This window comes from Marmota monax, unplaced genomic scaffold (assembly GCF_021218885.2).
Source record: "Marmota monax isolate L192 unplaced genomic scaffold, Marmota_monax_Labrador192_F-V1.1 WCK01_AAM20220418_F8-fsc00247, whole genome shotgun sequence".
Taxonomy (NCBI): domain Eukaryota; kingdom Metazoa; phylum Chordata; class Mammalia; order Rodentia; family Sciuridae; genus Marmota; species Marmota monax.
In genome coordinates, this window is record NW_026694880.1 from 128831 (window position 1) to 145624 (window position 16794).

The 16794-nt window shown below is 37.5% G+C and overlaps 1 protein-coding gene and 1 long non-coding RNA gene across 4 annotated transcripts in view; one reads left to right on the forward strand and one right to left on the reverse strand.

Annotated features, from left to right (window-relative positions):
* Positions 1 to 13251: 13251 nt before the first annotated feature.
* LOC124080718 (uncharacterized) lies at positions 13252 to 16114 on the reverse strand. The gene is made up of 2 exons (XR_006847784.2): positions 15443 to 16114; positions 13252 to 13520 (listed from the first exon to the last, which is right to left on the reverse strand). It is a non-coding gene; the product is annotated as an uncharacterized LOC124080718 (long non-coding RNA).
* Lrrc1 (leucine rich repeat containing 1) overlaps positions 16050 to 16794 on the forward strand; it is a 123000-nt gene continuing 122255 nt past the window's right edge. The window contains exon 1 of one of the 3 annotated variants that reach the window (XM_046426711.2): positions 16050 to 16591. In XM_046426711.2, the coding sequence (XP_046282667.1) occupies positions 16433 to 16591 (159 nt within the window). In that variant the 5' untranslated portion in view covers positions 16050 to 16432. The remainder of the gene's footprint in view (positions 16592 to 16794) is intronic. The other 2 variants (XM_058573388.1, XM_046426712.2) reach the window with 2 other exon arrangements.

Below are 16794 nucleotides of genomic sequence, written 5' to 3' on the forward strand. Positions count from 1 at the left end.
GTTAGGTATAATTTAATTTTTTTGCAATGATGTAGGAATAGTGATTGGATTTTAAATATTTATTTTGTATTCTGCAACCTTGCTTGACTCATTTCTTAGTTTTAATTCCATAGGATTATCTGTGCACAAGATGATGTCATCTATGAGTAGAGATTGTTTCATTTCTTCCTTTTTGATATGGATATCTTATATTTCTTTTATTGCCTAATTTCCCTGGCTATAAAAGTGCAATGTAGTGGGAGTGTAGCATCTTGGTTTTCCCCTAATTGTAAAGGCAAAGCATTCATTTTTTCACAAGTAAATATGATGTTTGCTGTGTGTTTTTCATCCATGTCTTATGTCTGGTTGAGGAAGTTCTCTTTTATATCTATCTTAAGGCCTCACCTAAGGCCTTGATTACAAAAGCTGCAACCTGTGTTATTCCTAACATATTTCTCTGAAAGTCAGTAAAAATATTGCAAAGAATGGTTATGGAACAACTGTCAGCTCCTTGCTTACCCTTTATGTGGAATCTCAATCCAAGAAATAGAGACTGGCAATTTTTCAAGGCAGAAAATTCTAATAAGCTAAGGATTATCATTTATGGGAGAGTAAAAGTCATTATGTTTAAAAAGTTCACCCAGAGACTGCACTCATGATGCTCGTTCTGTGCCTTAGTATCTTCATCTACAAAGTTGGTGTGCTAGTACTAGTACTTCTGTCACAGAATTATTGTAAAAACTAACTGCTATACGTAAGGTGGTTCTCTGAGAGCTTGACACATAGTAAGTGCCATCTGCTGTGTGCATTATTATTAGAACACAGCAAATGAAGTTCAGGAGGTCTGGGCTGTTGACTCAACATATAATTCAGGAAAGTGTTGCATTTTGCAAATGCACTTCCTGTGTCTGTTGAGATGATCCTGTGGGTTTTGTTCAATTGATATGTACATTAATTGATTTGCGGATATTAAAGAGGCCTCACATTCATGGAGCAAGTCTCACTTTGTCATAGAGTATAGTTCTTTTCACATTTGCTTTTATAGATATATATAATTTTTTAACATTGTTTTTATATATATATAATTATTTTAGTATGTTTATGTTGCTTTTATGTGCATTTTTATAGATTTGCTATTTATTTAATATTTTTGCAATCATATTTATAAGAGATATTTATCTATAGTTTGCTTCTGTGATCTTTGTCTGGTTTTGATATCAGCATAATACTGGCCTCAGGAATGAATTGGAAAGTAATGTCTCCCATTCTGGGAGTAGAGATCTCTGACTGGGACCTTGCCAGAGAAAAAAACTCCATTGTTGGTTGAAAGCATCTGAGGCGGAGCTTCTTCTCACTGAGCTGGAAGAGGATAGAATAGGCCTTAATCTACATACCATAGATTCTCACTGTTCTTATGGTGTTTTAGTAGATTTTATTAAACATGTTTCTTCATTTGCTGTATGATCTTAGGACAATTTTCAGAGGTTTAAAATTTTTGATGTATAATTTTTAGCAGCTTTGCAGACAGTGGGTCTGTGGAATCTGTTATGCTGTCATTATTTTACACATTTTTCCCCATTTATCCTGTTTTTTTTCTATTCCCAAAATGTTGTTATACCATTCATATTTTAAGTTTGAAGCTGTGTGTCTTCGTCTCTTCAGATTGCTATAGCAAAATAACTAAATTTGGATAATCTATAAACAGTAGAAATTGACTGCTTACAGTATCGGAGGCTGGGAAGTCTAAAATCAAGGTAGTTTAAGATTTTGTGTCTCCTGAGAGCCTATTCTTCATAGATGGGACTTCCTTGTGGCGTCACAAGGAAAAATGATTAAAAGGTGGGAATAAGACAGTTTTCTGGGGCCTCTTTTTTACTGGCACTGAAACCATTAATAAGGGCTCATGACCTAGTCACTCCCCAAACGTCCTACATATTAATACCATCAACTTAGAGGTTATAATTTCAACATATGAATTTGGGGAAGGAGGACACATATACTCAGACCATAGCATACTGAAAACCTAATTTCTCTCTAGAAGGATAAGGCCAGAAACAGGGAGGCCAGCATGAGCCAATCACAGAATTAACTCTAGGCTACTAGACCAAGTATGGTTTCAGAATGAGATTAAACAACAACAAAAAATCAGAAGTCTGAGAGAAGGGTAAATGTGCTAATAACCTCATCCTTTCTAGTTAGAGAAGATCAGCACTAAATTTGAAAAATATAGCCTCCCTCTCTATTCTTCTTGACATTCTCTAAACTTGAATAATCTTAATAACCATCTTTCTTTATTTTTAGAAGGATCTTTAAGAATGAATATCTTTTGGGTAAAGAAATATTTACTCAAGTTTCAATGATGTTTAAAATTTCTCTCTTCCTTTTTTAGTTAAATTTAAATAAATGTTTCATTTTTTCTTAAAAATTTTATGTAGTATTATCCTACCTTTATAATTTCTTTCAGACACGCTTCTCTATCTACATTGCTTACATATTCATCCACTTTTTGTCCCCATGCATGCAGTGAGAGAAGTCTGTGATGGTGTTTGACTATTGCAAATGCAGGCTATTTCTGAATGGTAGGAATTAGGTGGTAAATTTCTACTTTTTTAGTTTCTTTTTATTGATCAACATTTTAAAAATAATAAACATGTATCTTTGGGGGAAAAACATCATTACAATGAAAAAACAAAACTTAACCAAAGAGCCAGCCAACCTACCAGTCAGGGTTGGGACTAAGGAAAGGTAAGTGAGATACTTGAAGTGCAAGATTTAGGGGAACACTCCCTTTCAGGATCATGCACATGCAGCCTAGCCTCCCTCCCCACTCACTGCCCTGTAGTCTCAGACAGCCCTGCAAACAATACAGGGAGACTACAAATCAATATAGGTGAAGAAGGGAATGTTTGGAATTCTAATTAGGTGAGTCAACCATTCTCTTTATTATGAATGATTATTTTGTACTGTTAAACTGTCTGCAAAAGAAATCAAAGCCTTTACACTTTAGAGGTTTATTGATCATCAATTTTGAAACAAAAGTCTGGTTTTCCCATTCTTTTCTTCTCCCTCTATTTGGCACATGGGGATGCTGCAGGCTGTGGGCAGGGAAGGGCCCTAAAGGGACTGTGCTGCTGTCATCTTCAGCATCAACTGGGACTTTCCTGAGCACCTAGAGCAGCACACCACCCTCCTACTTCCGGTCCATTTACCTGCCTTAATGTACTCTTACGAGTTATCAAAGTTTAAGTGTGTTCACACTTAATGTATGTGGTTTTATTTTGTACATTTTGTATTGTCTTGCCTTGTTAGAACATACGCTCTGCAATGCCACCCTCGGGAAGCAAGCTAGGGCACAGTAGGTAGCAGTTAGTGTTTGCTGAATGAAAAGAGTTCATTGAATGGCTGTGGGCCTGACATTGTTCTTGACAGCATTATCATGCATAAAATGCATAGTCTTTGCTCCCCACAGAGGGTCCACATGGCAGACTTCCTCCCTGTCCCTGCTCCCAGCTGTTCATTTCTCTCACATATATTTATCTCACAAACACATAGGTTTGCTTTTACCCTCTTTTCCTTTTTTTTCATAGTCTCTATCTGCTTTTTCTTCTCTCAATTCTTACCCAATTATGCAGGGTTTTTTTCTCCCCTAAAAATATCAGTCTGGCTGATGAGTGTGAAAGGCAGTACTACACATTTATAAAGAAATAGTCAGTTTTGAAGACAAAATAATAACAATATTATTATGAATTATGAACATCTACTGAATGCTTGCTGTATACCTCTCTCTGCCAAGCATTGCCTAATTTAATAAGTTCAGATAAGGAAACTGTGACAACAAGAAGTAACTTGTCCAGGTCACAGAACCAGTAACTGGTCTGAATTCATGTCAATCTGATTCCAGAGCCCAGGCTCCCTCAGGAGTAGAAGAGAGGCTGTGCTAATAATTTCTAGGAGAATCCTCTCTGTGGAGCTTCCCCCATCCCCTCCCACACTATAAGCAGAATGAGATGTTGTTGTCTTCACACTCCCACCGCACTCTGCTCATACACCACTTGATTTCTTATCACATAATATGTTAGGCATGTGTCTGAAATGTTCAGCCACATACATTTTCTCTCTTTTCTAGTGCTACAAAGCATTTGTTCTCTCTTTTCATTGCAATTAGGGTTGAAGTACAAGCAGGAATTCAGATTTAGATAGACCAAAGTTCAGAATCTGTCCTCTGTTATTGACTAGCTTTGTAATGCTGGGAAGATCACTGAGATCCGAACCTTGAGCTCCTCGTGTGCAGCAGGAGGATAATGATGCCAGTGTTGCAGGGTGGTGGGAATAACCTCAGCTATGTCTGAAAGGGGTCTGATATCTTGCCTTGCACAGCATAGCTGCTCAGTGAGCACTCTTTTCTTTACTCCTCTCCTGCCCACCTTGACTCTGACTTTCCACTGTACCTTATGTAGCATATCACTCTTATTTGTTGTGTTATGATCTGCATTAGTTATCTACTACTGCTCTAGCAAATCACCCCAAAATTAGCAGCTTAAAACAGCAAATATTCATCGTCTCAAATTTTCTGTGGGCCAGGGATCTGAGAACAACTTAGCTCAGTGGTTGGGGGTCATCTCTTGTGAGGTTACAATCAAAATGTCAGCTGGAGCTAGAGTCATCTCAAGGCTCTACATCTTCCTCCAAGCTCAGTTATGTGACAGTCCACATGTGTAGGAGATTTGCTTATAAGCCTGCTCATCTCGCCTCTCCATAGGGCTGTCTTGGGACATGACAGCTGGCTTTCCCTAGAGTAAGCAATTCAAAGGAGAGGGGATACTCAAAATGAGAGCTGGTCTTACAATCTAGTCTTGGGAAACATCCTTTAGCTGTATTTTATTCATTAGAAACAAGTGAATAAGTCCAAAAAACACTGAAGGGAGGGAATAACACAAAAGCATGAATACTAAGAGACCCTTGGGCACCATATTAGAGTCTGTCTATTCCTCATGGTTTAAAATAGTGTTATGGAGCCAGCCGGGGGTTGTAACCCATTCTATCTCACTTCATTGCTCTTATTAGAAAAGTCAACTTTGCTTTTACAAAAGGGATTTAGACACTCTGGGAACATCAGCATTACCTTGCTGGATAATGGACTGAACCAGCAATAGAGCTACAACACAACCCACAAAATAATAGCAATAATAGTAATGAGGTCTTTTGCATAGTCTTACAAGTTAACACACCACCTGTACCTTTCCATTTACATTCCATGCATGGCCATACTTTTCCTCTGATTGAATTTGTTTCTTTAAAAAGCATTGTCCCTTTGGCTGTCTCCTTGGTACATTTTCTGCTTCCTTTACTTTGGTCCATAGAGGCACACCTGCCCCAGCTTCCTTCCAAGAAAGCATCAGAGATCAGGTAGGTAGTTGTGGGGGAAGTAAAAATACCCCTCCTAGTCCATGCTTTGAAGGCAACTTGTTTATTATTCCCAAGTAAGTCACAGTGAACTCTAACCCCCCTACTCCCCAGAGAGGAGTGTCCTCCCTGCCTGTGACTTGTCTTGTCTTCTTGCCCCTTTTCCTCCTGGCTGCCTTCAGTTATGGCACTCTGTTGCTGCATTAGCTTCCCAAGAGGGAAGGAAATGGATCCAAATTGATATTTGTATCCAATAAAGTTTAAAATAAAATACTAAAATATGTATGATATTGATAGTAAAATATTATATATGCTATATATTATAAATACTAACATTTTATTGAATAAATATCAATACATGTATTTTATATAAATTTTACCTTCTTGGAAGTTAAACAGGTAGTAGATCCAACAGTGGAAGTGTGACATTGTGAGTTCTTTCATTTCTATGGATTATTCAAAAATCTATTTCATTAGAGACATTATTTAATTATGGTTGTCTACAATTGCCTCTGATTCCTAACAAATTCTACTTTTTCAGTAAAGTAAAAAGAGATGAGGAGCCAGATGAATATGTAGAAAAGGAAGAAAAGGACAGGTGGTAAATAGGATTGATGATGACAATTTGGGAAGTGGAAAAGGAAAAGTGATAAGGAAAAGACTGAGGCATATTGACTGTGAATTCTGAAAGAGAATGTTTACAAAACTGAAAACCTGACAGGATGATTTACTTATGGTGCACTTTCTGCCATTTATTTATATTAAAATATTCCTAGTTGAATTTTTAATTTTCTTTTTTGGTACCGGGATTGAACCAAGAGGCCCTTAACCCCTGAACCACATCCCAGACCTCTTTTATTTATTATTTTGAGACAAGGTCTTGCTAGCTTGCCTAGGGCTTTTGATAAATTGCTAAAGGTGCCTTTGAACTTGTAACGCTCCTGCTTCAGCCTCTCTGGGATTACAAGAATGTACCACCATGCCCGGCTTACCTGAGTATTTTGAAGATGATGAATCACAGTCCTTTCAGAGCTGTTGAGGACTTTATACCCACCTGCTTTGGAGATTGGAAACTAAGCGGTGAAGAGGTGAATCCTTTGAAGTCCAGAGATATTTTGCTGAAAAGCCCAAACTGAGACTCATTGAATTTCTAATTCAGTGGCTTTTATTAATAATATTACTTTATATTTTAAAAGAGAATTGGTTTATTTTTACTTATAAATGTGAAGCCTTATTTTCGGTATCTCTTAAGATCTTCAAAAATCTGAGACTAGCTTTTCAAGAGAACCTTCCATATATTCCATGTATACATGGGTTTTAGCAAGTTGTACCTTTAATGTGAATTTCTGCAAATTTTTGTTACACAGCATTCTGAGAGAAATTAAAACTGTCCATTGTGAGTTCATATTCTGCTTGGCTTAGAATTTGTCAATATTGTCTTTACAAGTGTTTGTTGGTTCAACTATTCACAAACAACATAATATATTCAAGGCTAATGCATTTATGCTGGCTTTGTGCATTAGATATGTACTTACAAAATTGTGTGAAACTATGGTAAATGAACTTCAGTTTCAGTTGCATTATAACAATAGTCCATTGAAGCTTTTGAGTAAATTCTTTCGGCAAAGCAGCATATCCTAGGAGAGCAGGAATTATACCCCAGTGAAATTTGGTGTATGATTAGGTAAAGTCATGCTTGATTTTCTTAAAGCAAAACATGTCTATACAGTGGCCTTTCTATAAATAGATTCAGCTTGTCCCAAAGATAGGTCAATAATTATATCAGATGCTGATATTTCCACCCAAACTATTTTTTTTTACCTCTTTTAAGGTATTAGTAGAATTAATTAAATGAATGTATTTGTTTATAAGCTACTCATATATTAGGAAAATTAAAATTTGGCAATAAATTGTTATTCTTTGAAAATATTTCTCCTTTCTATTTCGCAGAAAAAATATGAGAGATAAAGATTTGTTAGTTGATGTAGTAATGGAAAATAGTATGAATAAATTAGAGTTGAAGGGACCTCTGGAGAGTCTGAATAAATATATTTGAATAAATATAAATAAACAAATATAAATAATGTAAATTTTATATAATTGCATAAACCTAAATATTGTACTTCAAATATAACCTTTATTATTCCATTACTAACATAATTGGGAAATGAAAAATGAACTATTGGATATTCTTAAACAATTAAAAATATTTTTCTAATCATCAGCCTGGAAGTTAAAAGTTTTTTTTTTCTTTACTTTACAAAAGCTTTGACTTATAATACCTTCATGACATTTTAAGCCTCCCAGGTCTAAAGGATGTCTTATTCTCTGGTCAAGCAGTCAAGTTTGCAAAACCTTTATGAGTGGTATAATTTGGTCTGGAGAAATATGCCATTTTAAAGCTTATTTTAGTTAAGTGGTGAAAATATTTTTATTAGTAATGGTCTTTGAATTATTTGAAAGGCACCTCTCATTAGAAAGGGCAGTTGTACTCATTGGTATCTTTTTCTTTAACATTGTGCAGCATATCCTGGACATCATTGCAAAGAGTGCCTATATTGATTGAATTTATAACATAGGAACTATAACTATAAAGTAAGAGAGATACAAGAGACTTATCTATGTGATTTTTCTTAAACCTTTTGTAGATAAAGGTGGAAAATAAATAAGGCATCTGCATTTGTTTAAATGACTAAACAATACATTTGATCAAGTGAGGTGATGCCTGCTAACCTGTTCTTTGAAATTGTAAAGTGTTATACAGACAGCATTGCTGCAACCTAGGAAAGGCTATTTGTGAGCCATATATATATAAAATTGGAGAAGGAGACTGTGAAGCTGAGGCAGGGAGAGGCCTTGCAAAAGATGGATTCAGTGACAGGTGCTAGGTTTTTTTAAAAAAATTATTTATTGGTGCCATATAATTATACACAATAATGGGATTCATTGTTACATATACCTACATGTACACAATCTAACCATAGAATTTGATCAGTTTTGTTCTTGGTACCTCCAGGTGCTAGTTTTGATTGAACTTCTTTAATGTAATCTCTTTTCTATTGAAATACTTTACAATCTTATATTTACTGATCCTATAATGTACATGTTGTCAACCCAAACAAAGTACTTCCATGGAATGCTTTCTTTTGGCTATAACTGAGCAAGGAGTATTGACAATGATTAATGCCTGTTGTTTAGCGTTGTTTCCACAGACAGCTCTTTCTATTATATTAACCTACAATCTTCTCAATAGCCCTCTGAGGGTAGCTTAGTTCATCTTTTTTTTTGGTAAAAATAAAGAAAATAAATATTGGAGTTAAATATGACTCAGCCAAGAGCTTATCATTAGTAGTGGCAGATGAAAAATTTAATGCAGAATAAGGAGTTCTTTACACCACCCCACACAACAGATAGTGCTTGGCCCATTTCCATCAAGACAAAATGTTTTTCAATATTTGACTCATCATTAGCACATTTATTAGGAGGCTGAAAAAATAGAGAACATATGAAACGCAAATTGCTCATTTGTAATGTCTCTGAGTTGAGGAATATATTAAAATTATTGTAATACAAAATTTTGGATTATCCTTATGCTGTGATAGTCTGTGCAGCTAAATTAATAAATGATTATAATTTATAAAAGTCAAGAGACAGGGCTGGGGATGTGGCTCAGGGGTACAGCATATGCTTTGCAGGCACAAGGCCCTGGGTTCAATCCCTAGTACTTGGAAACAAAAATTCAAGGGATAGTTTTTTCTTCTTGCAGTAACAACTGAAAAGTTCCTATAAGACCTACAGGTCACAATTATAATTCTGGACAAAATATAAAAATCAACTATCTACAGGTACTGGAGAGTAACTAAACTGAGTAGAAACTGAAGGGGAGTTTGTACTTGGAAGAAGGGTGATTTTCCTGATTCTATGACTTTTCCAAGCATACACATTAGTCTCCACTAGATCAGCTAAAACTCATCTGTAAACCAGTCTAACTGGTTTGCAGTATCATAAATCAGAGCTGGGGTGACCATCTGGAGAACAAGAGGGAAAAGATCTAACAGTTATTGAATGAGAACAGAAACTCTAAAGTCTGCAAATAAACTGTCCAAATCCCTGCCTGATCCATAGATTATGTGTGTATAGTTCAGCTATTAAGGAGCCTAATTAAGAATAAAATAATTGAATATAAAGTTTAGTGTGACTGCTGCCATTAACCACAATGAACATAAGAATTTGAATTTTATTTCATCCAAACTAACGGCCTGTTAAAACAAACATACTAATCAAAACAACAAAAATACTCTTTCAAGGACTGTAACAGAATTCAGAGATTCTATCCTTTATAATAGACAGGACACAATTCAAAATTATAAGCATATAAAGAGATGGAAAAATGTGACTTACACTTGAAAAAAAAAGCAGTTGAGGGAGTGTGAACCTGACCTGGCCCAGGTGTTGGTATTAGCTTACAAGAGTTTAAAGCAGGTATTATAACTATATCAAGTATGTAAAGAAACAGATGGTCTATGACTTGTGATGGATCAACTTCACAATTGTTCAACTTTATGATATTATGAAAGCGATACAAATTTGGGAGAAATTGTACTTTGAATATTGATATTTTCCTGGACTAATGATATTGAATGTGATACTCATATAATGCTGGGCAGGTGGTGGTGAGCTGGAGTTCTTACTCAGCCACGTGATCATGAGGGTAAATAAATAATAACCTACAGTGCACTATGTTGCTATGTGCTGTGTGATATTTAGTGGGTTAAATATTAAATGCATTTTCAACTTATGATGGATTTATTGAGATGTAACCCCACTTTAAGTTGAAGAAGATGTGGATTCTTAATGAATGAACACACAAGAAGTCTTAACATAGAAACAACCTACAAAAAAAAAAAAGAGAATGAAATGAAAATTTTAAAACTAAAAGCTACACTAAAATGATACGACATGTGGGTTTTATACAGCTTGAAGATGACAGAAGAAAGAACCAGTGAACTTGAAGCTAGACAAATATAAATTATCCAATCTTGAGAACAGGGAGAAAAAGTATTGGAGGAAGACAACAGAACCTCAGATATATGTACAATAATATAAAAATATATAATCTTTTAAAATGGGAGTGTTAAAAATGAGAATGAGCGAAAATATGTGAAGTAATGGTGAAAAATATCCTAAATCTGATGAAAGATCATTCAAGAAGCTCAGTAAACCCAATTAACATAAGTATAGACATACAAATACAAAATTGCTAAAAAATAAAGATAGAACATTTCAAAAACAGAAAATGATGCAATACATAGCTCCACTTTGGATTATTGCTGTCATTAAAAAAACAATAGAAATCAGTAGATAATTTTTAGGGTGCTAGAAGAAAAAAAAATGAAACTGTCAACCAGAATTGTATATTTACAGAGAACACCTTTAAAGAATCAAGGTGAAAAATTAAAAGACATTTTAGATTAAAGAGAACCAAGAGAATCTGCTTTCAACAGACCTTACCTTTACCGAAAGGTAAAGTAAAATGATACCAGGCAGGAATAAAAAGCACTGGAAATTATAAGCATATGAGTAAATATAAAATATGTTTTTCCCATTATCTCTTTAAAACACATATGACTGTTAAAAGAAAAATTTGAAATTTTGTTGTGGGGCTTATAACATATAATCTGAATACAAATGGTAACAGGGAGTTGGCAAATGATCCTGTTTTATTGGAGAAGGAGACTGTGAAGCTGAGGCAGAGGCCTTGCAAAAGATGGATTCAGTGGCAGATGCTAAGTTTTTTTTTTATTGTATTAACACATTATAATTATACATAATTATGAGGTTGTTACATATTTATAAATAATTGCAAGGGTCTTATGTTTTACATGAATTGGTATACTTACCCTAAGTAGACTGTAAAAATTTAATTAAATATTACATTAACAAAAAGCAACCACTATCATTAGTAAATAAAACAAAATAAAATTATAAAATATATTTATTTACTCAAAATATAGGAAAGCAGGAACAGAGGAATGTAAATCAGTTTGTAGAAACAGGAAACAATAAAGTAGCAGATTTAAATTTAATCATTTTATAATTACATTAAACATAAATGAGCTAAGCAGTTTAATAAAAAAAATGGAAGGAGAATATAACTTCAATTTAAATGGTAATAGGAAATTTGAGAGATTGTAGCATAGTGACTTTGGTTCTGATTATAAAGATTATTGAATTCTAAACTAACAGTCATAGAATTTTGTAGGCCCTCAGGTTTTTTTGAATGGTTTGAATGTAGCCTTTCCTTACAGCAGGGATATACAATCTCTAGAAAATATCGTTAAATTCAAATTTGGGGAAGCATGGATTGAGGTCTGAGTGCTTCCCTTCCAAGAGAGCTCTGATATCCTTATGCAAATTGAGCTCTCTTCCCAATGTCTGGTTTTTGCATAAAATCTAATTTGCTATTTGGTCTATATATAAATAACTCAGAGGGTCACTTGAATGATGCATTATAGGACAAAGAGGTTAGCTGCTTTAAAGATCTTCTAGATTAGAGAAAAAGTTATATCCCACTATCATATGACTGTTGTAATTCCCTTTAATAACTACCTTTCTTCTAGTTAGACTAGAAGCTGTCTTGTTTCTTCTTGTCATCCCAGCAAAGTAACCCAGTGCCTGGCAGGTAACAGACACTCAACAAATATTTGCTAACCAGCTACCACAACATGACCCTTAGCCTTAGATGTAATTTACAACTGCCTATTGGATATATTTACCTGTATAGTATTTACCTGAATAGTATTTGCTAATTTTTAAAAAACTAATTTTATCAATTTTTAATTTTATATAATAAAAGGTTCCCACTCTAAATATGAAATTTTATAAATTTAATAAGTGTATATACCCATGTAACTACTACCCTATCAAGATATTTAATATTCAAAAAGTTCCCTCATGACACTTGCCAAAGATTGTGCCCTTACATTTCTTCCCCAAAGCCAGCTGATGTATCCATTGATCTAGGTTGGCATTTTATATTAGTTTTCATTTTCTAGAATTTTATATAAATGCCATAATAATACAGTATGTACTTTTTTTGTGTCTGGCTTCTTTTGTTCCTCATGGTGTTCTTGAGATTCATCCACATTGTTTCACATCTTAATAGTTTATTAGAGTTTTATTCCATTGTTTCAATATGTTACATTTTAAATAATATTTACTTATCTATTGAGGACTATTTGGATTTTTTTCCATAGCTTTTGGCTAATGTAAATAAAACTGCTATCAACATTTGTAAACAACTGTTATTTGGACATATGCTTTCATTTTTGTCTGTGGAAATACTTAATAGAATGGCTAGATATTTAGGGTAGGTATATGCTCATATGAAACTTCAAATTATTTTACATAGTGCTTTTACCACTTAACATTTGCCCCATGATGCATGAATTCTAGATACTCCATATTTTCAGTAACACTTGGGATTGTCCTTCTTCCATTCCTTCCTCTCTCCCTCCCTTCTTTCCTTCCTTCCTTCCTTCCTTCCTAATTTTAGTGGATAAGTGACAGTATCTCACTTTAAAATTCACATGACCAAACCTCAAATTCATATTCTACCCACTCTTACCAGCTACCACTTTGGACTTTTATTTTAAAACAAAATGAATAATATTATGCTAGAAAATATTAGTGACAAAACAACAACAAACCATTAATTGAGCATTTATCACTCTCCTAACTTTAGAGTATAAGCTTCATGATGGTAAGATGCCTTGTTCTTTGCTTTATTTAGCACAGTGCTGGAGGCTTAAAATGTACATTTATTAGCTATTTGTTGTTGTGAAGTAAATTATTTGAAATCTTAGCAACTTAAAGCAATAAACATTTATTGTCTTACACTGTTTCTGAGCATTAAGATTGGGGAGCAGCTTAGCTGAGTGGTCCTGGGTCAAGGTTCTTCCGTCAAGCTATCAGCTGGTGCTGTAGTCACTTGAAAGCTTGCTTGGGGCAGAAGGATTGGTTTCCAAGTCCTACAGCCAGGGCTACTTGCAAGAAGCCTTGGTTCCTTGGTAGTTGTTATCAGTAGTTTTCAATTCTTTTCCAGGTGGAACTCTTTGTTGGGCTGCTCCATGTGGTTCCTCAAAATGAGTGAGCAAAGAGAGAAAAAGCTAGAAGTTAGTTACAGAGATCAACCAGGAGGTGGGGATTGTTGAGGACCATCCTGGATGCCAGCTAATATAGTGCGTAATGAATATTTGTTGATTAAACTGACGTGTGTTTGACATACACCATCTCATTTTATCCTCATAACAATCCCATGGTCCATTTTCCTCAACTGAGAAATGATGAAACTGACATTTACAAATTTAAGCAACCTGTCCAATTCTTCTAAGTTCTTAGGTAGCAGTTAAACCAGAGTTCAAACGACTGTAAAAGTTATGAAAAATGATTCACAGTGAAAAGGAAGAAATCAAATTATTCTAAGAAGACACTGATTTATAATCTTATTTTTCTTTGAATCAAACTCATTTGTATTTGGGGAAAGAAGTTAGAAATTGTATCAAGAGGAAAACCCCCAAACTCTGCAGGGGAATAGAGTTAATTTGTTCCCTATTTTTGTAGTTGAAAAGGTGTTGGTATCATTCTCTCCTACCATGCTTTTTCCAATTCTTGGCAGATCCTTGGAAACAAAGAAAGTCAAATTCTTCTGCTGACTGCCCAGAGTTAATTCAACAAAAATCTGGCAACTAAATATTGTGCAAATAGCACTGTGGTAGCTTTCAGGATCTACAAAACACGTGATAGAGTATATGCTGTTCAAGAGGTCTTTGGGTTTAAGGTGATAAATACATAACTATAATCAGACAAGAAAGAGTAAGCATCATGGCACATAGGAAATGCTTATTGGGATTTGAGTTTTTAAAAGACCAGTTGTGTCTTTAAAATACATTTGTTTAGTAAAATAATTCAATGTGACTATCTCTGACAATCAGCCTTAGATTAAACTGGAAGAGGTCAACCTTCTTTAATATTTTAAAAAGCAGTTGGAAAACTTTGCAGAGGTAGTAACTTGTTTTTCTTTCCAGATGTCTGTGTCAGGAATTACAGTTATCCATAAATGGTGGCAGAAAATGGGCTTTATACACCTTTTAGAATGCAAACATGAAGTAGGTATAGAGATTCAAAGTCCAGGTAGTCTTACTTGAGAATGTCGGAATCCAAACAGGAGAATTCAAACAGGAGAAGACTGAAATGATAGCTAAAATGACAGTGCTGGGGTAGAAGTAAATTGGAAAGACTCCTCACTCTAGGTAGAAACAAGCCTTCTAGTAGAGTTTAAATAATTATATGTTCCCTTTGCCGCTTCATCAGGGAACCTATCTTGTGCACAATTGGAACTGACTGGAGAGTCTGTGCAGAAATAAGTTTCAGACAAAACTTTGCCCTGGCCATTGAACAAGCTCAGCTTTCAGCCTTCTGCAGAAAGTTAAAACTCCCTGGCTCCAGATTTTAACTGTGGCAGCTTGGGGGCAGGAGTGACTTTGGTAGAGCTAGAGTGGCGTTGCGGCAGAGGCCACAGGTGGAACCTGGATTTTGAATACGCTTGAATGGGAAGGTGTAGGATGCAGAGGCTAGGGAGGGGGAAACCTGGGTGGGCTGCCTGTTGGGGAGTCAGAAAGACACCTAGAAAAAAACCTATGAATGTACTTGGCCTAGGCCTGACTGGAGCAAGTTTGGTTAATCCAGATGGGAATTGTGGTGCAAATAGTTGTAACTACAGAAGAGGGGCAGATCAGGCTTCTGGCCATGCTACAAGGGAATGAGTCTGGGCGAGGGGGCGAGGTCTTTATCACTAAATAGCCGGCCTCTCAGGCCCTCCCTTGCTGCTCTTTGGGTTGCAATCTACCCTTGGTAAGGAACAGAATGTTGCTGCAGATAGGCTAAAAACCACCTGGCATCCCCAACCTGCCCCTTTTCCAAAGTTCTCCGCTCCGCACCAGCTGGGGTTAGTCGCCAGAGGCTAACATCTGGCGGGGTTGGAACCGGCTCAAAAACGCACCTTTGCCAGCTCGCTCTCTACTTGGGTTCCTGGCCGGGTGCAGCCGCGTCCAGGAGAATCTTGCAGACTCTTAGATTCCTATGTTTTTGTTGGTATGAAGAGGACAGTTTTCTATGACTGTAGAAGAACAATGATTACTGAAGATACGCTCCAAGGTTACAAAGCCTACAGGCGGTGCCCGCGGGGCAGAGGGCACAGCAGGGGCCGGGGGCGCAAGGCTTGGCTTGGAGCGTCCGCTCACACTTCTGGAGCTACCGCGATCAGCTAGCACACAAGTGGCCAAGAAAGAGGTAGCGAGGGCGGTGCAGATACCTCAAAACATCAAATCGCGTAGCTCCTGGCGCCCACAGCGCGCAAGGTACGCTTCGGGGCGGTCCTGCATGACCCCGGAAGAGAAAGTTGTTTTGGGGAAGGGGAGAGAGGAGAGCGTATTAAGTAGTACTAAAAATCAAAAGTTGTTCTGCTCCCGTCAGGCCGCCTCTTCTCCGCCTCGTCTTAGCCTCGAGCCCTTTCAGAATCTGGATTCCTCAAAGGGTTCGATGCTCTCCCAGCCTGAGCCTGAGTTCGGGGACGGTGAGCCGCCCGCCTGCAGGTTTCCCGACCCTCTTCAGAACCAGGTCTCCAGGAAAACCCGGAGCGGAGCATCCCTCGGCCGGCTGGGAAACGCCCTCGGCGGGCGCCCAGCGGCGCGCATGCTCAGAACGCGCGGCGGCAGCGAGTTGGAAGCTTCCCGCGGCAGCAGCAGCGGCGACAGGAGGGTGGGAGGGGATTAACCGGCTGGCGGGCGGGGGCGCGAGGACGCGGGAGGAATCCCGCCCTAGGTTCCTTTGAGCGTTTTCGACCACGAAGCCCTGCGCAAGGAGCGAGTGAGCCTGGGGCCAACTACGAGCGCGGAACCTGCAGCGGGCGGCGCTGAGCGGGGCCCCCGGGCAGAGCGGGCTCAGAGCCCGGGGCTCCGCGGCTCGGGACCCGGCTCCGGCGGGGGCGGCGATGTTCCACTGCATCCCCCTGTGGCGGTGCAACCGTCATGTGGAGACCATCGACAAGCGCCACTGCTCTCTCGTCTACGTCCCAGAGGAAATCTACCGCTATGCTCGTAGCCTGGAAGAGCTTCTGCTGGACGCTAACCAGCTCCGCGAGCTGCCCGAGGTGAGTGGCCGGCCTTACCTGCTCCCCGGTCTCCGAGAAGCTTGCCCAGCCCTTTCCCACTCCTCTTTTCCTTTCTCCCCTGTCTTTCCTACCTTTTAGATCCTGGCCGGCCGGCAGGTCCAGCAGGAAACACTTCTTCCTGCATTCACCTGCTTCTTTCTTCCCTTGCTTCTGTAACTCCATCCTTCCCCAGTGAAAGTTCT